The sequence below is a fragment of the Salmo salar genome, chromosome 16 (genome assembly GCF_965601325.2).
Source record: "Salmo salar chromosome 16, fSalSal1, whole genome shotgun sequence".
NCBI lineage: Eukaryota > Metazoa > Chordata > Actinopteri > Salmoniformes > Salmonidae > Salmo > Salmo salar.
Window position 1 is genome coordinate 76,601,272 of NC_138306.1, and position 24,712 is coordinate 76,625,983.

Below are 24,712 nucleotides of genomic sequence, written 5' to 3' on the forward strand. Positions count from 1 at the left end.
TATAAAATCCACAGAACAAGAAGTTACTTTATTTTCAACCAAGCGGTCACGACGCATGCAGAGGGAAGAACTAAACCACATTTCACTTTCACAGCCTTTGGAAATAAAGATCAGAAGTAGGCTAGCGCATATGCCTAAACTAACGCTCATCAGATTGTGTTTCTGGCTTTGTCTGGCGCGAACGGTGGTCTCCCGAGGTAAGTTGAGTCCACTGCCGCACTGAAAAAATAACATGGCACTCTGAAATCAAACTTGTACAGCGAAATTATGGATGGACAACAGCCTTAACACGCTCTTCATATTGATTTTCAACATGGAAAGTTAGAATGCTTTTAAACGAAGCACCCTTCTTATTCCGTTTAGCTACGCACACACAGGCCCTTCTTCAGGAAGCGATAGAATACTTAAGACACACCCTCTCAGTGTTGCCAACTAATTTTCTGGGTAGGCTGCTAGAGGCAGGAAGATTTGTTGTTAAAAGTTGCTCATTGCGTGAGAACGTAAATCTGCGTCATTACGTAGAATACACAATAACGTTACTCAAATTGACTGGCCATCTCGGCAAAAAATATGATTTGACATTTGTTCAGGTACAGACACCCACTCTTTTCTGTACATTTTTGATTGAGACATGTTTGATGTTGTAAGGTCTGTTCAAGATCAAACATTCGTGACCAACTATATTCATTGGGTTTGACTCGTCGAGCCCGTGCTGCTGCAGTCAGCCAACAATGATTTGCAATTTGCTGAAATTTCTACTGGCCTGCTGCTGACGTCACTCACAACGCACTTTTGCAGCCAGGCACGTGTGTTGTGACTGTGTGACAGAGAAAATCGTTTTTGTGTCATTTAGAGGGAAAATGCGTGCATTTTAGCGTTTGAGTCACTTTTCAAAAGTTGCTAAAAGTTCCAAATACATTTTTTAAAGTAGCTAAATGTGTTGCTAGATGCTGTTTGAAAAAAAAGTTGCCAGGGTAGTCTGAAAAGTTGCTAAATCTAGCAACAAAATTGCTAAATTGGCGTCACTGCAGCAGCTACGTTTGGCTACATACAGACCGTTAGTGGAATTCCCGCGAGATAGTAACGGTTAATGTGATTGGAGGTTAATTGTTTGACTAGGCTACCTGTATTTGACATTGTGTTGTTATTCCGCTGAACACTAGATGGTTTAATTTTATTTGGCAGTGAAACGAGGCTACTCAGGCGAGAAAAAAACCTCACCCAAATGTATAGCACCATGGGAAAATCTAAATGAACTGTTTGAAAATGTACCAAAAAAAAGTGGTTAATTTAACATCTTTAAAAAAAATGTGAATCACATTTTTATTTGGCATACCCCAGTTTGGGAATACCTGAGCTACAGTATGTGTAGATCATGTATCTGATGCTGTCTGGACCAAAAGAGTATGGCGCCAGAAGCAAAACATTTATTAACTTTACTTTGTCATTTAGAGCAGCGCTCCCCAACCTTTTTTGGGCCACGGACCGGTTTAATATCAAACAATATTTTCACGGACCGGCCTTTAAGGTGTGGCGGACAAATACACAAAATAAAATGATACGACCGGCATAAAAACTGGTATTTTTTTTCAATATAATAATAAACGTGAATCCACTGTGTACTCGTATGCAACTTTATTAGCAGCGTCCTCGTAACATCGCACCAACAACATAACATGAGTAACATCCTCTCTGCCCCCTAAACACTCTCTGGTCGCTATGGTAACGGTTAAACAGGCCTTAAAAATAAGATGCAACACAAAAACAAATATAAAGTGCATGGAAAATACAACTCACCATAACGCTAAATCAGTGGGAGCCCTGAGCTTGTTTCTCTGCAACGAGAGGTAATGGGAGACAATAACATCCGAAGTGTGTTGCTTATGTCCAGTCTACTCCGTAATTTTGTTTTGGTTGCTGTCACTGCAGAAAATCCCGCATCACACAAATAGGATGTCGGAAATGGCAACAGGGTTTTCAGTGCTGTTGTGGCGATCTCAGGGTATTCTGCCGTGACTTTAATCCAGAACACCGGCAGAGTTGTTGTCTCGAACATACTGTAGCGACCCGCACAGACAGTTGTGGGTTATGTGTTAGGCTATTAGTGGGTTGTGTCGTACTCGCCAGTGTTCGCGGGGTCATGCCAATCAACCTGCTATCTGCCAATCACGGGATTGCCTGGAATGTTCTGATGCCGGGCAGCCTGGTGGTTGGCGGAGTGGCGTGGAGGGGGGTTGGGCAGGGGGATGGAGCATTGGAAGTTAAGACCGGGTTTAGCCATTGTTCTCTCTCTTACGTCTGGGCTTCACAAGAGAAGGTCACGGTTGGTTTGTAGTGTACCTTTAAATTATTTGGCGTGGGCTACGGCCAAACAGTAGCCTGTGTTAAGTTGGGTTAATAAACCGTCCATTCGTTAACTCCATCCTCTGTCTGGACAATTGTTCCTTCATGATCTAGTCAGGTCATTACACTGGTGTCAGAAGTAAAAACGTGTATAAAAGTTAGCCAGCTAGCTGACTTCGGTGGCTAGCTAACATAGGTGAGAACGGGGTTGAAAATGCTTCAAGGGAATCCAAAAGTGAAGGTGGAGGTAGGGGACGATTATGGCCAAGGAGGTGCGTGTGCATGGACGTCGGAGGATCTGGCTGAGGAGATCGCCAGGGCGTCGGATCCCAGAGGCCGCTTGAGGGAGGACGTTAGAGTGATGGCGGCTGAAGCGGGCATGATTGCTTCGTCTAATGTGTTTCGCGCGGATTCTGGTGGGCGGACCGAAGGGGTGACGTCGAGGCGGCGGGACGAGGAATCTGGGGCTCAGGATGTAAACAAACATGGCGGCGCCCAGCCCCCGGCTGCGTCCGTATCCGTTAAGACCCCAAAGTATTCCGGTAAGGCGGATTGGGAAGCTTTTCATGCTCAGTTTGAACTGTTAGCTCATTTTAGGGGGTGGTCGAATGAAGATGGGGCACTGCAGTTGGCTTTATGCCTGACGGATGATGCTCTGGCCTGTTTGATATTGATTAGCCCCGAGGACAGACGCGATTATGGTGCCTTAGTGGGAGCACTGAGGAGGCGCTATGGACAGTGTGTACAGCCCGGGCTGCTGCGCTCCGAACTGAGTAATAGACGCAGGCAGCCTGGAGAGCCTCTACGGGTGCTAGCTAATGACATTGAGAGCCTCTCTCGGCGGGCATATGCTCACATGCCCCCCTACGTGCAGAGCGAGCTAGCACGGGACCAGTTCATACAGGCGCTTTCTCCTACGGAGCTGCGCATACAGACCCAGCTGGCTCATCCTGAGTCATTGCAGATAGCCTTGGAGATGGCTTTGGAGAGGGAGCTGGTGTGGGCTGGGGCTTCAGCTGGGTCTTTGGTGGGGGCGCAGGGAGGCAGAGCAGCCCAGAGCCGGAAAAGCCTGCATGCGTGGCTGATATGACAGAACTCATTCGTGCTGTGTCGCTACAGGTGGAACGAAACACACGCCGTGGTCCCCGGGTCTGCTGGGGTTGTGGCCAGACAGGCCATCTGCGCCGAGATTGCCCCAAGTCCCCCGGAGCTCAGGGAAACGGCTCGGGGTCCGCATTGACCGGGTAGTGCGGACCCCTGGCTTTCTATCCCAACCACCACCATCTTCTTCAGGAGGAGCACACCGGCCCAGACGGGGAAGCAAGGCTCCACTTCCCCCAGAAGCAGACGTGGGCAAGCGGACGGAGCCTGTTGTCATGGTGGGCCGGACCTGTGTTGGGGACTTTTGTCATGTCCCTGTCACTGTGGAGGGGGTGCCCTGCTCTGCCCTGGTGGACACTGGGTCCACAGTAACCCTGGTGAGGCCAGATATTGTACCAGGTTGGATTCAGTGTGAGCCCACAACTGTGCAGCTCCGCACAGTCACAGGTGAGCTGGCACCCATGAAAGGGAAGGGAATAATGACTCTGACATTAGGGGGCAGGACTGTGCGTCATCCTGTGTGGGTGGCGGCTGTGCAGGAACCTTGTATCCTGGGGTTGGACTTTCTTAGGAGCACAAGCTGCCAGTTAGACCTAAATGGGGGCACACTGAGCTTCCAGGGAGGGCCTGCAGTCCCATGGCCCCCCCTAATATCACATACACTCAACCCAACAAACCCTTTACTCCAACAGTTAAAGCAGCAGAGACTCATGGCTGCCCCCCCTCCTCCACATCTGTGTGTGACTTTTCCCCAGCCCCCCTGTCACCTACAGCTGTGTGTTACATTCCCCCAGCTACCCCCACGACACAGCCCTCCGTGAGCCCGGGCCGCACCCCCCCAGCCCAGCTACCCCAGATGGGAGAGGAGAGGACACTGTCTGCAGTGAGGGAGATATGGGGGAGGAACTGTGTTGGTCTTGACCCTGAGCAGCAGGAACGGTTGTGGCAGTTGCTGTTTGAATTCAGAGACAGCTTTGCGCTGAGTGAGGGAGAGGTGGGTCAGACTCATCTGGTGCAGCATGAGATCGACACAGGTGATGCTCGACCCATCAAGATGCATCCCCGCCGTATCCCGCTGGCACGCCAGGAGGCGGCAGACAAGGCTGTGTTGGAGATGCAGTGGGCAGACTTCATCGAGCCCTCAGACAGCCCCTGGGCGGCGCCGGTTGTCATGGTTCCTAAGAAGGGGGGCAAGCTGAGGTTCTGTGCGGACTACAGGCGGCTGAATGAGGTAACCAGGAAGGACTCATACCCCATACCACGTATCGATGAGTCGCTGGACCTGGTTAGGGGGTCCTCCTGGTTCTCCTCACTAGACCTCCGCAGTGGCTACTGGCAGGTGCCCCTCTCCCCAGAGGCCAGAGCCAAAACTGCGTTCTCCACTAACAGAGGACACTGGCAGTTCAAGGTCCTGTGCTTCGGCCTGTGCAACGCTCCAGCTACTTTTGAGCGTTTGATGGACAGGGTGCTGGATGGCATCCCCCGACAGCAGTGTCTGGTATACCTCGATGACATCCTGGCCCATAGCAGCTCCTTCCAGTCAGCTCTGGTGGCGCTACGGAGTGTGCTGGAGCGGGTGGCTGCCGCAGGTCTGAAGCTCCACCCCGAGAAGTGCCACTTCATGAGGAGAGAGGTGTCCTTCCTGGGCCACCGAGTGGGGAAGGAGGGGATCAGCACCATGGAGGACAAGGTGGGGGCTGTCCGAGACTGGCCCACCCCCACCGACCAGCGTCAGCTGAAGAGCTTCCTGGGCCTGGCCTCGTACTACAGGAGGTTTGTACGGGGCTTCTCAAGTGTCGCTGCTCCCCTGAACCGCCTGCTGCCGAAGGACAAGGCCTTCACTTGGACAGGGGAGTGTGAGGAGGCCTTCAACACCCTCAAATGTGCACTGATCGAGGCCCCTGTGATCGCCCCCCCCTGACCTCACCTTGCCCTTTATCCTGGACACAGACGCGAGCAATGTGGGCATGGGTGGGGTGCTGGCCCAGGTGGGGCCAGAGGGGGAGAGAGTGGTGGCGTACTTCAGCAGAACATTTAACAAACATGAGCGCCGCTACTGTGTCACCCGGCGGGAGCTCTTGGCTGTTGTGGCTTCCATCAAACACTTCAAGTACTACCTGGGTGGCCTGCCATTTACTGTGAGGACTGACCACTCTGCTCTCCAGTGGCTCATGTCGTTCAGAGAACCAGAGGGGCAGGTGGCACGCTGGTTGGAGGAGCTTCAGCCGTATGACTTCACAGTGGTGCACAGGGCAGGGGCACGCCACTCCAACGCCGACGCCATGTCCCGTCGGCCCTGTACTGCAGATGGCTGCCGCCACTGTGAATAGAGAGCGGGACGGGAGAGAGCGCTGAGTGCAGAGGAGGGGGTCTGTGCCACGGTGTGTCGGGTGAGCGGCCCTGTCTGCTGTGAGCTGCAGACTGTCGACGTGGCTGAATGGGGGCAGCAGCAGGGACGGGACACAGACCTACAGCCAGTGCTACAGTGGGTAGAGGCACAGGTGAGGCCACCATGGGAAGAGGTGACAGCGCTCTCACTCGCGACCAAAGGGTTGTGGTCAAAGTTTGAGAGACTGCGGCTGGCTGATGGCGTGCTACAGCGGGCATGGAAGGAGTCAGCTACGGGAGAGGAGAGGTGGCAGGTGGTGGTCCCAAAAGCACTGCGGGAGGCGGTGCTCCAGAGTACTCATGGGGGGGTGGGGACTGGACACGTTGGGGTCACAAAAACACTCCGCCGCCTCCGTCAGGGCTTTTACTGGGGGCAGCACAAGAGGGATGTGGAGGACTTTTGCCGCCGCTGTGACAACTGCACAGCGAGAAAGGGCCCCCCAGGCCGCTCTCATGCTCAGCTCCAACAGTTCCCGGTGGGGGCTCCCATGGAGAGGGTGGGAGTGGATGTAGTTGGGCCGTTCCCCACCACAGACAGTGGAAACCGCTGGGTGCTCACAGCTATGGACTATTTCACAAAATGGCCTGAGGCCTATGCTCTGCCTGACCAGGAGGCAGAGACCATCGTCGACGCCCTGACAGCGGGGATGTTCAGCAGGTTTGGAGCTGCGGTGTCCATCCACAGCGACCAAGGCAGAAACTTTGAGTCCCGTGTGTTCGCCACCATGTGTGAGAGGCTGGGTATGCACAAGACCCGCACTACTCCTCTCCATCCTCAAAGTAATGGCCTTGTTGTGGAGCGCTTCAACAAAACGCTTGGACAGCAGCTGGCCATCGTCTCTGCCAAACACCAGCGTGACTGGGACAAGCACCTGCCTATGGTCCTCATGGCATGCTGTTCCGCTGTCCAAGACTCCACCTCCTGCACGCCTGCCCTCCTCATGCTGGGGAGAGAGATCCGCACCCCTGCGGAGATGGCGTTTGGTCGTCCCCTGGATAGCCCTCATGTTCCCCCGGGGCCGGAGTATGCCCGGAGACTCCAGGACCGCCTGGAGACAGCCCACAACTTCGCCAGAGAGCAGCTGGTGAATGCAGGTGTGAGGCAGAAGAGGAACTATGACGTGCACACCCGAGGAAGGCACTTTGTGGCTGGGGAGCTGGTCTGGGTCTACAGCCCCCTAAGGAAAAAAGGCAGATGCCCCAAGTTGGACAGTCACTGGGTGGGGCCCTGCAGCATCCTGGAGAGGGTAGGGGAGGTTGTGTACCGGGTGCAGCTTCCTTCCAGGGGGAGAAAGGTGGCACTGCACCGGGAAAGGTTAGCCCCATACAGAGGGGCCGCTTCTCCCCAAACCCCAGGGACCCCCACAATTCCCCTCTCTGGCAAGGACATTCTCCAGGCACCCACCCCCAGGGGCCGTCGACAAGGCTCCAGACGGCCCACTCCCCCTGTCTCCCTCCCTGTGTCACCGCGTGGTTCCCCGGTGCCACGGACTGTATTCCCCGTTCCCGCTTCCTTGTCTCCCATATCCCTTCCTTCATCCCCTGGGTCCCAGAGGGGCAGCCCCCTGCCACGGATGGAGCCCCCTGTTTCACATCTGGACTCTCTGCGACCATCACGGCCACGCAGGCAAAGGAGACCTCAGGGTCGCTTCAGAGACTTTGTTTGTTCCCTTTGTGGTAGGGGGGCTGTGTAGCGACCCGCACAGACAGTTGTGGGTTATGTGTTAGGCTATTAGTGGGTTGTGTCGTACTCACCAGTGTTCGCGGGGTCATGCCAATCAACCTGCTATCTGCCAATCACGGGATTGCCTGGAATGTTCTGATACCGGGCAACCTGGTGGTTGGCGGAGTGGCGTGAAGGGGGGTTGGGCAGTGGGATGGAGCATTGGAAGTTAAGACCGGGTTTAGCCATTGTTCTCTCTCTTACGTCTGGGCTTCACAAGAGAAGGTCACGGTTGGTTTGTAGTGTACCTTTCATTTATTTGGCGTGGGCTACGGCCAAACAGTAGCCTGTGTTAAGTTGGGTTAATAAACCGTCCATTCGTTAACTCCATCCTCTGTCTGGACAATTGTTCCTTCATGATCTAGTCAGGTCATTACAATACTTTTAAGGCCGCCGTCATTTGCGATCTCCAGCAGTTGATCTTCTTCTTGCATAGAGATGCTGGATTCACCTGGTTTGTTGACAAATGGGTTGACAAATCCATTCCTTGGCAGTTCGTGGGTCTTTTGTGGTTGGGAAGTAGCGCTCAAACTCGTTTAAAAGCAAAGACAGGTGATCGTGCACCAGCTGGGACAATGAAGGCTCAGGCTCAGTCTCTTCCAAAATCCCCGCGAATGTTTGAAACATGTCAAATATACCTCTGTTCACGCGCCGTCCCCACAAATCCAGTTTGGCTTTAAATGCAGCTACTTTATCTGCCAACTTGAAGACAGTTGTCATTTTCCCCTGAAGTGACCGATTGAGTTCATTGAGCAGGTTGAATATGTCGCACAAGTAAGCGAGTTTTGCGACCCATTCCCCGTCACTGAAATGTGACTTTTTTTTTCTGAGAGAAATCTCTGCAGCGGCTTCCAAAGACATTTTGTTTTTTTACTCATTTTGTTAGCTAGTGGGTTTAATATTAGCGGCAACGTATCACGTGACCGAGACAAGCGTCAAGAGTGAGTCATAGACGGATGTAACAGAGGGAATCCGGTCATTTTTCAAAATAAAACATAGTTCAGACTATGATAATAAATAAAACGGAAATAATGTAAGTTATTTATTCCTTCTCTGTGGCCCAGTACCAAATGACCCACGGACCGGTCCGCGGCCCGGGGGTTGGGGACCGCTGATTTAGAGGGAAAATGTGTGCATTTTAGTGTTTGAGTCACTTTTCAAAAGTTGCTAAAAGTTCAATTTTAAGTAGCCAAATCTGTTGCTAGATGCTGTTTTAAAAAAAAGTTGCCAGGGTAGTCTGAAAAGTTGCTAAATCTAGCAACAAAATTACTAAATTGACATCACTGCACCCTCTCCCCACAAATTAAGTGGACACTTCTGATGACATATCATGACGTCTGACGAATCTACACTTGCAGGGGGAGGGAGGAAGGAATGAATTTTAAATGAACCGCCCTTGCCCGGAAATGTGTCACTTTTTCGTCCCGTGATGATGATTATTTTCAGCCACCGGTAGCTTGTGGGTACTTTAAATGCGCTACAGTCAATTATGATTGCATGTCTACCTATTAACTATATAATTAGTAATATAAGCCTACTGTATGATAACTAGCAAATGAATTAGGTAACTAGCATTAGCCTGCCTAGCTGGAATTTCTGAAGAAGGAAAAATGTTTTATTTATACAATTTCCAAAAGCTAACCAAACAAACATCATTACTTTTACGATATGTGTTTGTGCCATCAGGTGCATTAGTAGCACAATTTCTAACTTTACATTAGTTTTTACATATATATATATATATATATATCTCTCAATGATGTCGCTCTTGCTGCGGGTAATTCCCTGATCCACCTCTACGCAGATGATACCATTCTGTCCTTGGACACTGTGCTAACTAACCTCCAAAGGAGCTTCAATGCCATACAACACTCCTTCCGTGGCCTCCAACTGCTCTTAAACGCTAGTAAAACCAAATGCATACTTTTCAACTGTTTGCTGCCCGCACCCGCCCGCCCGACTAGCATCACCACCCTGGACGGTTCTGACCTACAATATGTGGACAACTATAAATACCTAGGTGTCTGGTTAGACTGTAAACTCTCCTTCCAGACTCATATTAAACATCTCCAATCCAAAATTCTCACGCACTGATTTGTATCTGCAACAAGTACATTGGGTGGAAACGCACCACTGGGTGCATTTTTGAATATTTGCATTAAAATCTGTTGCCAATTGGATGGTAACCTAGCCTCTAACCAGGTTTCCATCCAACCTTTTTAATGCGAGTAAAGAAGTGTGATTACAGGCCTGATGGAAACAGAACATTTTTCGGTAAACTTTCCAAATGTCTCCAAAGTACACTAGACAAGGTGGGATCTTTTTGTGTCTGTAAAATGAATTATGCGAGAAATGTCAGCGTAACCGCTTTTATACGCAAATATTGATATAATAACCATATTGAAGTAAACTTGGAGTCACGCGATGATATGCTGTGTGCTCCTCCCACTACGACTCGGGAAAACATGAAGTTTATTAGGCTACAGATGAAATAAATGATGATGAAATTCACAAGGTGGTGAAAGTGCAAGGTGTTGAGTTTGATGCTCCTTTCCAATAAATATTGAGGGTCTTATTCTGGTGACATGATGATTGATGCTTTGCTGCCGTTTGACAAATAAAAATAATATCATGCATATCCATAATAATGTCAATGTAAATAGTTTACCCGCACTGTAGCTGTTGGCTAGAGCGCATGTGTCAAGACCAGATTGGGAACAGTTGCTATATAATGCAACAGTTTTTGTGACAAACCATCAGTAGTGTAAAATTCAATGGAAACCCATTTAAACTTGTATTACTCATTTTAACAGCAAAAGTAATTTTTTATGTTCACTACGTCATCACACACAGCCTTTTGTCCGCAAAAAGTCAGTTTGATGGAAACATCTCTCTGGAGGGAAAACAAATATTGTTTTATGCAGATTTTGAATATTTGCATGAAAATAAGTCGTAAATTGGATGCAAACCTAGCTAGTGATATAATAGTGAACAGGGTGTAGACAAAGACTTTAGTCTATGGTGTAGTCTAGATACATTTCTGCTCCAGTGGTGGTGATGAGGGGGAACATACTAGTCAAAGTGGTTAGACTACATAGACCAGATACACCCAGCAAGCAGAATTCTAGACATTTATTTATTTTATTTTTATTTATCTGTTATTTTACCAGGTAAGTTGATTGAGAACACGTTCTCATTTGCAGCAACAACCTGGGGGAATAGTTACAGGGGAAAGGAGGGGGATGAATGAGCCAACTGGAAACATAAACAGTAAAGGTTGATAATAATGTCAGTTCAATGCCAATAAGGTTAGGACTACATGTTTATACCCTAACCATAATGTGTTACCCTGGATACATTGATACTCTGATACATGTATGAAATATCTGCTTTTCCAGGTGATCCTTATCATGAAGTGGGAGGTGTGCTCGTGTTGAAGCCAGACAAGTCCACAGTGCCTGGCCCCATCACAAGCATCGTATGGAAGCATGGGAAGAACAAGGTGGCAGAGTGGGACAAGGATTTTGGTGGTCTGGACATCTATGCTGCCTTCAAAAACCGTACAACCCTGGACCAGACTACTGGAGAGCTGAGAATCAGTGGATTGATGAAAACAGACAGTGGAGTTTATTCTGTGGAGTTTAACAGCAAACTGCTTGACAAGACATATAAACTATCTGTTATCAGTAGGTGTTTCTGTGTGTGTATGTATGTGTGTGTGTGTATGCCTCTATATGAAACAGCAGGTTATGTATTGCAGTGCCTCACAAGCATTTTCCCAAATGATTCCTGTTTCTTTCCTCTATTTACAGAGCCAGTCCCCAAACCCACAATCACTTCTTCCTGTAACCCAGACAAAACCTCCTGCACTCTGACCTGTGAGGGCAACACCCCTGATGCTGAACCAGTCACCTACAGCTGGAAAGTTGGAGAGAGAGCGTGGGAGGTCTTAGACAAACAGATTAATGTCAATAAGAGCGACACTGGCAAATCAACTAATGGTAACAAGTACATCTGCAACCTGAAGAATGCTGTTAGTGAGGAAGTCAGTGAGCCAGTTGGAGAGGTGTTTGTTTCAAGTGAGTGGACATACATAAGTGTGTTAGTCTTATGTATTGATATGTTAGTAACACTGCTAGTGTTGTAGGACATTTTGAATGCTGCACTATGTTGAAAACAGACAGTGGGGTTTATTATGTGGAGTTCAACAGCAAAGTGCTTGAGGACATACAGTTGAAGTCAGAAGTTTACATACACTTAGGTTGGAGTCATTAAAACTAATTTTCCAACCACTCCACAAATGTATTGTTCACTAACTATATTTTTGGCATGTTGGGTAGGACATCTACTTTGTGCATGACACAAGTAATTTTTCCAACAATTGTTTACAAACAGATGATTTCACTTATAATTCACTGTATCACAATTCCATTGGGTCAGAAGTTTACATACACTAGGTTAACTGTGCCTTTAAACAGCTTGGAAAATTCCAGAAAATGATGTCATGGCTTTAAAAGCTTCTGATAGGCTAATTGACATCATTTGAGTCAATTGGAGGTGTAAATTGGAGGTGTACCTGTGGATGTATTTCAAGGCCTACCTTCAAACTCAGTGCCTCTTTGCTTGACATCATGGGAAAATTAAAAGAAATCAGCCAAGACCTCAGGAAAAAAAAAACTGTAGACCTCCACAAGTCTGGTTCATCCTTGGGAGCAATATCCAAATGCCTAACGGTACCACGTTCGTCTGTACAAACAATAGTACGCAGTTATAAACACCATGGGACCACGCAGCCGTCATACCGCTCAGGAAGGAGATGCGTTCTGTCTCCTAGAGATTAACGTACTTTGGTGCGAAAAGTGCAAATCAATCCCAGAACAACAGCAAAGGACCTTGTGAAGATGCTGGAGGAAACGGGTACAAAAGTATCTATATCCACAGTGAAATGAGTCCTATATGGACATAACCTGAAAGACTGCTCAGCAAGGAAGAAGCCACTGCTCCAAAACCGCCATAAAAAAGCCAGACTTCGGTTTGCATCTGCACATGGGGACAAATATTGTACTTTTTGGGGAAATGTCCTCTGGTCTGATGAAACAAAAATAGAACTGTTTGGCCATAATGACCATCGTTATGTTTGGAGGAAAAAGGGGGAGGCTTGCAAGCCGAAGAACACCATCCCAACGGTGAAGCACTGGGGTGGCAGCATCATGTTGTGGGGCTGCTTTGCTGCAGGAGGGACTGGTGCACTTCACAAAATAGATGGCATCATGAGGTAGGGAAATTATGTGGATATGTTGAAGCAACATCTCAAGACATCAGTCAGGAAGTTAAAGCTTGGTCGCAAATGGGTCTTCCAAATGGACAATGACCCCAAGCATACTTCCAAAGTTGTGGCAAAATGGCTTAACCTCTTACATCTAGACGTTCCGCTAGCGGAACACCGCTCCAATATCCAATGATAGGGCGTGGCGCGAAATACAAATTCCTCGAAAATCCGAAAACTTCCATCTTTCAAACATATGACTATTTTACACCATTTTAACCTCTCTAGGGTATGTGGGACGAAATCGTCCCACCTACTCAACAGCCAGTGGAATCCCGTGGCGCGATATTCAAATACCTTAGAAATGCTATTACTTCAATTTCTCAAACATATGACTATTTTACACCATTTTAAAGACAAGACTCTCGTTAATCTAACCACACTGTCCGATTTCAAAAAGGCTTTACAACGAAAGCAAAACATTAGATTATGTCAGCAGAATACCCAGCCAGAAATAATCAGACACCCATTTTTCAAGCTAGCATATAATGTCACATAAACCCAAACCACAGCTAAATGCAGCACTAACCTTTTGATGATCTTCATCAGATGACACTCCTAGGACATTATGTTATACAATACATGCATGTTTTGTTCAATCAAGTTCATATTTATATCAAAAACCAGCTTTTTACATTAGCATGTGACGTTCAGAATTAGCATTCCCACCAAACACTTCCGGTGAATTTACTAAATTACTCACGATACCCGTTAACAAAAAAATAACAATTATTTTAAAATTATAGATACAGAACTCCTTTATGCAATCGCGGTGTCCGATTTTAAAATAGCTTTTCGGTGAAAGCACATTTTGCAATATTCTGAGTAGATAGCCCGGCCATCATGGCTAGCTATTTTGACACCCACCAAGTTTGGCACTCACCAAACTCAGATTTACTATAAGAAAAATTGGATTACCTTTGCTTGCTGTTCTTCGTCAGAATGCACTCCCAGGACTTCTACTTCATCACCCAATGTTGTTTTGGTTCCAAATAATCCATAGTTATATCCAAATAGCGGCGTTTTGTTCGTGCGTTCAAGACACTATCCGAAGGGTAACGAAGGGTGACGCGCCCGGCGTGTATCGTGACAAAAAAATTCAAAATATTCCATTACCGTACTTCGAAGGATGTCAAACGCTGTTTAAAATCAATTTTTATGCGATTTTTCTCGTAAAAAAGCGATAATATTCCGACCGGGAAACCCTGTTTTCGTTCAAAGTTGAAAATGGAGTCGTCTCGTGCATGCGCGCCCCCGTCTCATTGTTCTCAGATCGACCACTATCCAAATGCGCTACTGTTTTTCAGCCTAGGACAGCAGAGTCATCATTCAACGTTCTGGCGCCTTCTGAGAGCCTATGGGAGCCTTAGAAAGTGTCACGTTACAGCAGAGATCCTCTGTTTTGGATAGAGATGACAAAGAAGGCCAAGAAATGGTCAGACAGGGTACTTCCTGTACAGAATCTTCTCAGCTTTTGGCCTGCCATTTGAGTTCTGTTATACTCACAGACACCATTCAAACAGATTTAGAAACTTTGGAGTATTTTCTATCCAAAGCTACTAATTATATACATATTTTAGTTTCTGGGCAGGAGTAATAAGCAGATTAAATCGGGTACGTTTTTTTATCCGCCGTGAAAATACTGCTCCCTATCCATAACAAGTTAAGGACATTCATTGCTTTGTTCTTAGGCAAAATTGTGAGTGAGCCCACTCCCTTGGCTGAGACGCAACCCCACACATGAATGGTCTCAGGATGCTTTACTGTTGGCATGACACAGGACTGATGGTAGCGCTCACCTTGTCTTTTCCGGACAAGCTTTTTTCCGGATGCCCCAAACAATCGGAAAGAGGATTCATCAGAGAAAATGACTTTACCCCAGTCCTCAGCAGTCCAATCCCTGTACCTTTTGCAGAATATCAGTCTGTCCCTGATGTTTTTACTGGAGAGAAGTGGCTTCTTTGCTGCCCTTCTTGACACCAGGTCATCCTCCAAAAGTCTTCGCCTCACTGTGCGTGCAGATGCACTCACACCTGCCTGCTGCCATTTCTGAGCAAGCTCTGTACTGGTGGTGCCTCGATCCCACAGCTGAATCAACTTTAGGAGACGGTCCTGGCGCTTGCTGGACTTCCTTGGGCACCCTGAAGCTTTCTGCAGAAATGCAGTGGAAATGTTTTTTGGGGATTCAGTTCATTTGCATGGCAAAGAGGGGCTTTGCAATTCATCTGATCACTCTTCATAACATTCTGGAGTATATGCAAATTGCCATCATACAAACTGAGGCAGCAGACTTCGTGAAAATTAATATTTGTGTCATTCTCAACTTTTTGCCACGACTGTATTTGGCCAAGGTGTATGTAAACTTTAGACTTCAGCTCTATACATTATCAGTAAGTGTGTGTGTGTGTGTGTGTGTATTTTAAATAGAAGATTATGCAGTGCCTCACAAGCATTTTTCCCTGCTTTGTCTTTCTCTCTCCTGGATTTACAGAGCCAGTCCCTAAACCCACAATCACTTATACCTGCAACTCCAACAAAACCTCCTGCATTCTAACCTGTGAAGGTGACACCACTGGTGCTGAACCAGTCACGTACAGCTGGAAAGTGGGAGAGGGGGCCTGGGAGGTCATAGGAAAACAGCTGATTGTCTCTAAGAGTGACACTGGCAAATCAACCAACAGTTACAAGTACTTCTGCAAGATGAAGAACTCTGCTGGAGAAGGGGAAGTCAGTGAGCCAGTTGGAGAGGTGTTTGGTCCAGGTGAGTGGACACTCAAGTGTGTTAGTCTTATGTGTTGATATGTGAGTAACACTGCTAGTATTGTAGGACATTTTGAATGCTGCACTATGTTGAATACCTGATAAACTCCTGTCAAAGTATCAATACAAAATGTTTTCATTTCAGAGCCTTCCAATACCGGTGCTGTTGTTGTTGGTGTTGTCGTTACCATTGTAGTGCTTGTTGTCATCGTCATAATAGGTAAGAACAGCACATCTCTAGTAACAGAACACTGTACATGTACATAGTTCTGAAGCACAGATTGACATAACAGCAGCAACAACAGTGAGCTATACCCCCTGAAGGGGATACCTGTTCTACCTGTATTTACAGTAGTGTTCAGATGTGCAGGTACTGTATGCAGGTTCTTTATTGGTGCTCTCAGAAAAGATGGCTTCTAATTGCAGCTTAAGTGTGTAATTGTCGGTGAAGTCATAATAAGTAGCTGATAGAATATTAAGGCAGACTTGTACTTTAAGAAGTTATAAAATATTAGTATTTTTACTCCCCAGTTTGGTTGGTGTTGAAGAAAATAAAAGGTAGGTTCAACTCTTCATACTCACTGCTTCTCCAAAATGTTACACAATGTGAATTAAATTTGAATGACAGTCTTAATAATGTCTTACATTTGAGTCTCTCTTATTCATTTCAGGATATCCCCAAGACACCTGGATTGACTTTTTGAGAAAGTATTGTGGTGGAATGTTTGGTAAGTTTTACACTAACTTTACTCTGATCCATATTCAACCTGCTAACAGGGTCCCCAAAGTTAAACAAACAGGACCCAGCACAGGACAGTAGTGTTGTTTATGGCCCATCATAGATATGTTTTAATAAAATTAGGGACCTTTACACACTGATGTTTGTTTGTGTGTGTGCATTGGTGGAAAAAATACTAAATTGTCATACTTGAGTAAAAGTACAACGTAAAAGAGAATTTTAAACATAATTCCTTTATATAAAGCAAATCAGACGGCACAGTTTTCTTGTTTATTTTTTACGGACAGACGGGCACACTCCAATACTCAGGCATCATTTACAAATGCAGTATTTGTGTTTGGTGAGTCTGCCAGATCAGAGGCAGTAGGGATGACAACGCATTATATTGATAGGTGCATGACTTGGACCATATTGCTGTCCTACCTGAGCATTCGAAAGGGAACAAGTAATTTTGGGTTTCAGAGAAAATGTATAGAGTAAAAATACCATTCTTTTCTTTAGGGATGTAGGGAAGTAAAAGTTGTAAATAAAAAAAAAGGGGGAAAAAAGAATATATATTAAAGTGAAGTACAGATACTTGAAGAAATAAATACAAGGGTGTGTGTGAGAGTGCGAGTGCACAGCAGTAATTTCGTCATAACCTTATGCAACTGAAAGGGAAAGTGCATCCTAAATTCAAGGAACTTCTACTCATTTTGCTGTAAACCAATGTTGAGGACCGTAAGGGAGAAGATGAGGAGCATTAACTGTTATTATAAGCAATTTGTACATTACTTTTCACAATGCATTTCTCAAAATAATAATAATAATAATAATAATAATAATAATAATAGGCCTTTAATTTGTTACATTCACTGCTAAAGTTGACCGCTAGACTATTTTATGTAAAAAACAATCTTTGTGAATGGTGGTCCTCGAGCTTTTGATGGTGATTTGTTTTGTCCAATCATAAGCATGCGTGCAGAATATGTCATGCAATCCTTTCATTGGCAGAATTGACATCTTTCAGTTGTGCGATCGGATTGAGCTGATCTGTGTGGTTCTCCCACACAGCTCCCAGGTGGTAGCCTAAAGGGTATGGCCATATCAAGGATATGGCGCCGACAGAGATGGTCGCCTCGCTTCTCGTTCTTAGGAAACTATGCAGTATTTAGTTTTTTCCCCCCGATCCACATCGACAGGACAGTAGTGGAGAAGGTGGAAAGTTTTAAGTTCCTCGGCGTACACATCACGGACAAACTGAAATGGTCCACCCACACAGACAGTGTGGCTTGTCACCAAAAACACTCAAACTTTTACAGATGCACAATCGAGAGCATCCTGTCGGGCTGTATCACCGCCTGTTACGGCAACTGCTCCGCCCATAACCGTAAGGCTCTCCAGAGGGTAGTGAGGTCTGCACAACGCATCACCGGGGGCAAACTATCTGCCCTCCACAACACCTACACCACCCAATGTCACAGGAAGGCCAAAAAGATCAAGGAAAACATCCACCCGAGCCACTGCCTGTTCACCCCGCTAACATCCAGAAGGCGAGGTCAGTACAGGTGCATCAAAGCTGGGACCGAGAGACTGAAAAACAGCTTCTATCTCAAGGCCATCAGACTGTTAAACAGCCATCACTAACATAGAGGCTGCTGCCAACATACTGACTCAAATCTCTAGCCACTTTAAACAATGCCACGTTATATAAAGTTTACATACCCTACATTACTCTTCTCATATGTATATACTGTACTCTATACCACCTACTGCATCTTGCCTATGCCGTTCGGCCATCGTTCATCCATATATTTATATGTTCATATTTTTATTCATTCCTTTGCACTTGTGTGTGTGTGTATAAGGTAGTTGTTGTGAAATTGTTAGATTACTTGTTAGGTATTACTGCACGGTTGGAATTAAAAGCACAAGCATTTCCCTACACTCGCATTAACATTACATTTACATTTTAGTCATTTAGCAGACGCTCTTATCCAGAGCGACTTACAGTAGTGAATGCATACATTTCATACATCTCATTTCATGCATTTTATTTTATTTTTTTGTACTGGCCCCCCGTGGGAATTGAACCCACAACCCTGGCGTTGCACACACCATGCTGGCGTTGCAAACACCATGCTCTACCAACTGAGCCACAGGGAACACCTGTGCTAATCATGTGTATGTGACCAATAAAATTTGATTTGAAATATAAATTATTTTATAGAAAATAAGGCACTGACTATTATGTGACTTAAATGGGACTAAGGGAGTGGATAGGTTTGTATGAACTTGTTAATAAAACAAAAGAAAGTTACAATTACTAAAATAGGACTAAAATGACTGACTAAAACTAAACTAGAATCGTCCAGAGTCCATTGATAATAATTAAAACTAAGGATGAAATTACTTAAATGGGACTAAGATTAAAGGTATTTTAGTCATAAAGACTAAATCTAAAATGGCTGACAAAATTAAGACCAACACTAACTCAGGTACAGTAGTAACACTAACACACCTGAGGCCATTTAGACAATGCAGATATGTGGAGATGTTGCCAGAAATGTGTTTCTCATTATTTGTGGTGGCATTTATTTTAATAATATGTTATTGTGACATGCAGATACAGTTTAAGAAGGTGACGATTTATTCATGTGAGTTTAAATGTAGCTTTGTGTGGGCTAGCATACAGTGGGGAGAACAAGTATTTGATACACTGCCGATTTTGCAGGTTTTCCTACTTACAAAGCATGAAAAATGTCCTGGATGATTTGATTCCTGTAACATTATACTGTGTACTATACGTATAGAGTGTTAATCTAGAACAGGAATGTCAAACTCATTCCATGAAGGGCTTAGTGTTGTGGAAATTCTAATCAAGTAAGGGAGAAGAGACTTTCCAATTTCTTCAAACAATCATACTTTAATATTGATTTAATTATTGCAATAATGGAGCTGGTCAACGACCACCCGTAGGTGATGCAGTGGTCTTATATAGTAGACCTAAAAATCCTTCGTCATGGCTGGTTCCACCCCTCCCTGGATTAGTTCTCGGAAGCAAAGATGATTAGAAACAATAACAGGTTGTTCAGCGACTCAAGCTCTCTCCATCTTGAGTCGCACCATGTCCTTGACAAGACGCACCGACCAGCTTCAGCGAGCTAGAGGCAACCATCCTTATGAAAAGCACAGCATTGGTAGTTATGAAATCCTCCGGCAATAGTAAGATATCTCTCACCCCTGCCAAGCACATAATTGTCAACTATCAATATTCACACAGCTATAATCAACAAAGCAGGTAAATATGTAATTTTTCCCACAGTGTCTACAAGTTTTTGGGTTCTCCTTTCAATTAAGACCTAGACAACCAGATGAGGGGAGTTCTTTGATGAATTAAGGTCACTAATTAGTAATCAAGTACAAGGGAGGAGTGACAATCCAGACACTCGGCCCTCCGTGGAATGAGTTTGACACATGATCTATTCCCAAACTGGGGTTGGGGATATGCGCAATGCCGTCGGGGGTACGCCAAATAAAAATGTGATTTGTGTATATATATATATATACTGCTCAAAAAAATAAAGCGAACACTTAAACAACACAATGTAACTCCAAGTCAATCACACTTCTGTGAAATCAAACTGTCCACTTAGGAAGCAACACTGATTGACAATAAATTTCACATGCTGTTGTGCAAATGGAATAGACAACAGGTGGAAATTATCGGCAATTAGCAAGACACCCCCAATAAAGGAGTGGTTCTGCAGGTGGGGACCACAGACCACTTCTCAGTTCCTATGCTTCCTGGCTGATGTTTTGGTCACTTTTGAATGCTGGCGATGCTTTCACTCTGGTGGTAGCATGAGACGGAGTCTACAACCCACACAAGTGTCTCAGGTAGTGCAGCTCATCCAGGATGGCACATCAATGCGAGCTGTGGCAAGAAGGTTTGCTGTGTCTGTCAGCGTAGTGTCCAGAGCATGGAGGCGCTACCAGGAGACAGGCCAGTACATCAGGAGACGTGGAGGATGCCGTAGGTGGGCAACAACCCAGCAGTAGGACCGCTACCTCCGCCTTTGTGCAAGGAGGAGCAGGAGGAGCACTGCCAGAGCCCTGCAAAATGACCTCCAGCAGGCCACATGTGCGTGTCTGCTCAAACGGTCAGAAACAGACTCTATGAGGGCCCGACGTCCACAGGTGGGGGTTGTGCTTACAGCCCAACACCGTGCAGGACGTTTGGCATTTGCCAGAGAACACCAAGATTGGCAAATTCGCCACTGGCGCCCTGTGCTCTTCACAGATGAAAGCAGGTTCACACTGAGCACATGTGACAGAGTCTGGAGACGCCGTGGAGAACGTTCTGCTGCCTGCAACATCCTCCAGCATGACCAGTTTGGCGGTGGGTCAGTCATGGTGTGGGGTGGCATTTCTTTGGGGGGCCGCACAGCCCTCCATGTGCTCGCCAGAGGTAGCCTGACTGCCATTAGGTACCGAGATGAGATCCTCAGACCCCTTGTGAGACCATATGCTGGTGCGGTTGGCCCTGGGTTCCTCCTAATGCAAGACAATGCTAGACCTCATGTGGCTGGAGTGTGTCAGCAGTTCCTGCAAGAGGAAGGCATTGATGCTATGGATTGGCCCGCCCGTTCCCCAGACCTGAATCCAATTGAGCACATCTGGGACATCATGTCTCGCTCCATCCACCAACGCCACGTTGCACCACAGACTGTCCAGGAGTTGGCGGATGCTTTAGTCCAGGTCTGGGAGGAGATCCCTCGGGAGACCATTCGCCACCTCATCAGGAGCATGCCCAGGCGTTGTAGGGAGGTCATACAGGCACGTGGAGGCCACACACACTACTGAGCCTCATTTTGACTAGTTTTAAGGACATTACATCAAAGTTGGATCAGCCTGTAGTGTGATTTTCCACTTTAACTTTGAGTGTGACTCCAAATCCAGACCTCCAAGGATTGATAAATTGGATTTCCATTGATTTATTTTTGTGTGAATTTGTTGTCAGCACATTCAACTATGTAAAGGAAAAAAGTATTTAATAAGATTATTTCATTCATTCAGATCTAGGATGTGTTATTTTAGTGTTCCCTTTTTTTTTTTTTTTGCTGTGTGTGTGTGTGTGTGGTGTGTGTGTGTGTGTGTGTGTATATGTGTATATATATATCTCTTCAGTTTTCTGAGTAGAAAAGTAGCCTCGTTTCACTGCCAAAAATAAAATTAAACCATCTCGTGTTCAGCGACAATAACAACACAATGTCAAATATAGGTAGCCTAGTCAAATAATTAACATCCAATCACATTAACCCTAACTCTCTCGCGGGAAACCTTCACTCTTGCGCAGACTTTTAGAAACAAAACATGAAAAATAAGCCACAGGAGTTTTTTGAGCGATAATAAAGACGACTTTCGAGTAGTAAGACATGTATAAAAGCAACAGATACCATTAATAAGAAGGTGCTAGAAGCATCTTATATGGTGAGCTACCAAGTGGCTAGGACAGGCAAGCCCCATACTATTGTGGAGGACTTAATTCTTCCTGCTGCCTCAGATATGCCTCAGACAATGCTGGGGGAAAAGGCCAGAAAAACTATACAGACAATGCCTTCATCAAACAACACTGTTTCATGATGCATCAGTAACCGGGCAGGAGATGTTTTGAAACAATTACTGCTTCGCATACAAGCCAGTGAATTCTATGCGTTACAGCTGGATGAATCAACAGACGTGGCGGGCCTGGCACAGCTCCTGTTATATGTCTGTTACCTTTTATAGGAGGTCAATTAAGGAAGACATCCTCTTCTGCAAACTACTGGAAACCAGGACAACAGAGGATATTTTTAACTTCTTTGGGATAGGTGGCAGTATTTCTTACGGCCGGATAAAAAACGTACCCGATTTAATCTGGTTACTACTCCTGCCCAGAAACTAGAATATGCATATAATTAGTAGATTTGGATAGAAAACACTCTAAAGTTTCTAAAACTGTTTGAATGGTGTCTGTGAGTATAACAGAACTCATATGGCAGGCCAAAACCTGAGAAGATTCCATACAGGAAGTGCCCTGTCTGACAAATTGTTGTCCTTCTGTTGCATCTCTATCGACATTACAGCATCTGTGCTGTAACATGACACTTTCTAAGGCTTCCATTCGCTCTCTAAAGCCGCCAGAAAGTGGAATGGGGTGTCTGCTGTCTCTGGGCAAAGTATAGCAGCTCTGTTTGTGAGTGGTCAGCCTGGGGACAGTGAGACTGGAGATGCGCGGTCACGAGACTTCTCCATTTTTTTTCTTTCAGCCTTTGAATGAATACAACGTTGCCCGGTTGGAATATTATCGCTATTTTACGAGAAAAATAGCATAGAAATCCAATACAACCCAACATTGCAGAGTTATGTGCATCCTTTCAAGCACACCCTCATTAACCTGTGGTGAGGTATTGACCATTTTTGAAGTGCTCACATTGTTATTACATTATTATGTTAGTGATGATCAACATGTGGTATTTTAATTTGGATCCAATGAAAGAAACAATGAACTAGTCAGATTGGTGTTGGTATTCTTAAAGGAAATGAATAACACCTGTTGTATTTATAACATAAGACCAAGAGTTTTTCCAGACCATGTGACCTAGTCATTAGTAATGTTTTGCCTCATGAGCTCTTTCCTCTATTGCTTCCTTCCAGCTGGTGGTCTTCCTGGTGGGGTAACTGAGGACCAGAAACATGGGGTTTGAAGGCTCTCAGTACATGCCTTCATATGTTATACTGAGACAAACAACCAAGAGAGAAACATGTTTGAACCGTTGGAGATGTTTTTAATGAAATGTAAAATGAAGAGAAACGACAAGCAAATATTGCACAAAGTAACATGCATTCAATCAGATGAAGTACATTGAGCTACAAAGTATTGGCACAGAGACATCTTTAACCCGATATGGATGAGAATACCCTCAAATTAAAACTGGCAGTATGCACTTTAACCTCAGTCATTGTATCATTTCAAGTACAAAGCCAAAACAACCAAAAAATGTGTCACTGTCCCAAAACTTTTGGAGCTCACTGTATAATGTTTGAATTTTCTGTACTTCAGAAATATGAGGGCAATATTTGTATCTCAGAACATTTGATGGACAAAAACAAGAGATGGTCTTATACTTTGAGGTAAATAGCTTTGAATTCTTACCCTTTCTCAGTATTCATGTCTCATCTTTACAAATCTCAATCAATTTGTGGATGTTTTTTTTGATTGAAGCCATAGTATCAATCACTTTGTGGTTGTATGATTCCTTTTCAGGTATTTTCCCCAGAGTGCTTTATGCCAACCCACTGCACTTTTTGCTTTTAATCGTAGATTGTGAATCTCTTATATAATTGAATAATTTGGCAAAGTCTAGGTGTAGGGGAAAAGTCTAGGTGTAGGGGAAAAGTCTAGGTGTAGGGAAAAAGTCTAGGTGTAGGGGAAAAGTCTAGGTGTAGGGAGAGACTGTTGGTTGATAGGAACCAGGCCTGAGAGGTAGCGCTCATCCTCATCTGCCTTGTAAAGAGAGAGCTCTGCAGTACTGAGATGTTTTATTACTAAGAGAGAGCTCTGCAGTACTGAGATGTTTTATTACTTAGAGAGAGCTCTGCAGTACTGAGATGTTTTATTACTTAGAGAGAGCTCTGCAGTACTGAGATGTTTTATTACTTAGAGAGAGCTCTGCAGTACTGAGATGTTTTATTACTTAGAGAGAGCTCTGCAGTACTGAGATGTTTTATTACTTAGAGAGAGCTCTGCAGTACTGAGAAAAGAACGCTTTACTTGTATAATCATTATATGTATCGCTGTTTAAACTCCAGACCTCCACATTGTATTGATTTGTTGTTGACTGAATGCTTGTGTTGTACATTCATCTGAACACCAATTCTGTTTCAGCACTTTGTCTTAAGAATGTATTTTTTCCAAACTTGATTGGTGAAAGCAATACAGAGGAAGGTCCATATAGGGCTGGGCTGGGCTGAACCATCACCAACATACATATCCCTATCTGAACCCTTTCAGATCTGTGAAAACTGACTTGGGGAATGGGACTAGTTAACACTAGACTTAGAGATCAGTCTCGTTGCATGTACTGGATGACTTCTCAGCCATGTTCACTAAACAGATCACACCACAGGACTGATGATTCCGAAATCAAGTGTCAACTCTTTCCTTCTGAGACATGCAGCTGTGCAAAACAAATGCACTTCAAAGGACAATGTGACATCTATCTGCAATGACTGAATCCCAGCCTGTATATACTGCCAATCCTTTGTGAGTTTGATATTTATATTTTTTTCAATAAAGGACTTTTCTATA

General features: G+C 45.3%; 1 protein-coding gene across 2 annotated transcripts; it reads left to right on the plus strand.

The window, feature by feature from the left end:
• On the plus strand, nt 1–24,712 carry LOC106574725 (retrovirus-related Pol polyprotein from transposon 17.6). Of its 2 annotated transcripts, XM_045697846.2 has the most exons (8): nt 1–197; nt 10,954–11,241; nt 11,368–11,634; nt 15,373–15,642; nt 15,787–15,861; nt 16,173–16,199; nt 16,313–16,369; nt 23,059–24,712. In XM_045697846.2, exons 1-8 carry the CDS (start codon nt 56–58, stop codon nt 23,106–23,108), a joined length of 1,176 nt encoding a protein of 391 aa, XP_045553802.2. In that variant the 5' UTR covers nt 1–55; the 3' UTR covers nt 23,109–24,712. The 2 variants fall into 2 exon arrangements, with proteins under 2 accessions (XP_045553802.2, XP_082819087.1); XM_082962961.1 differs by lacking the exons at nt 10,954–11,241; nt 11,368–11,634; nt 15,373–15,642; ... (2 more) ...; nt 16,313–16,369; nt 23,059–24,712 and adding an exon at nt 3,463–5,365 and having other exon boundaries at nt 8–197.

What these genes read in the sequence shown, in the direction of transcription:
- LOC106574725 (XM_082962961.1), top strand. Translation starts at nt 4,082, where the DNA reads ATGGCCCCCCCTAATATCACATACACTCAACCCAACAAACCCTTTACT.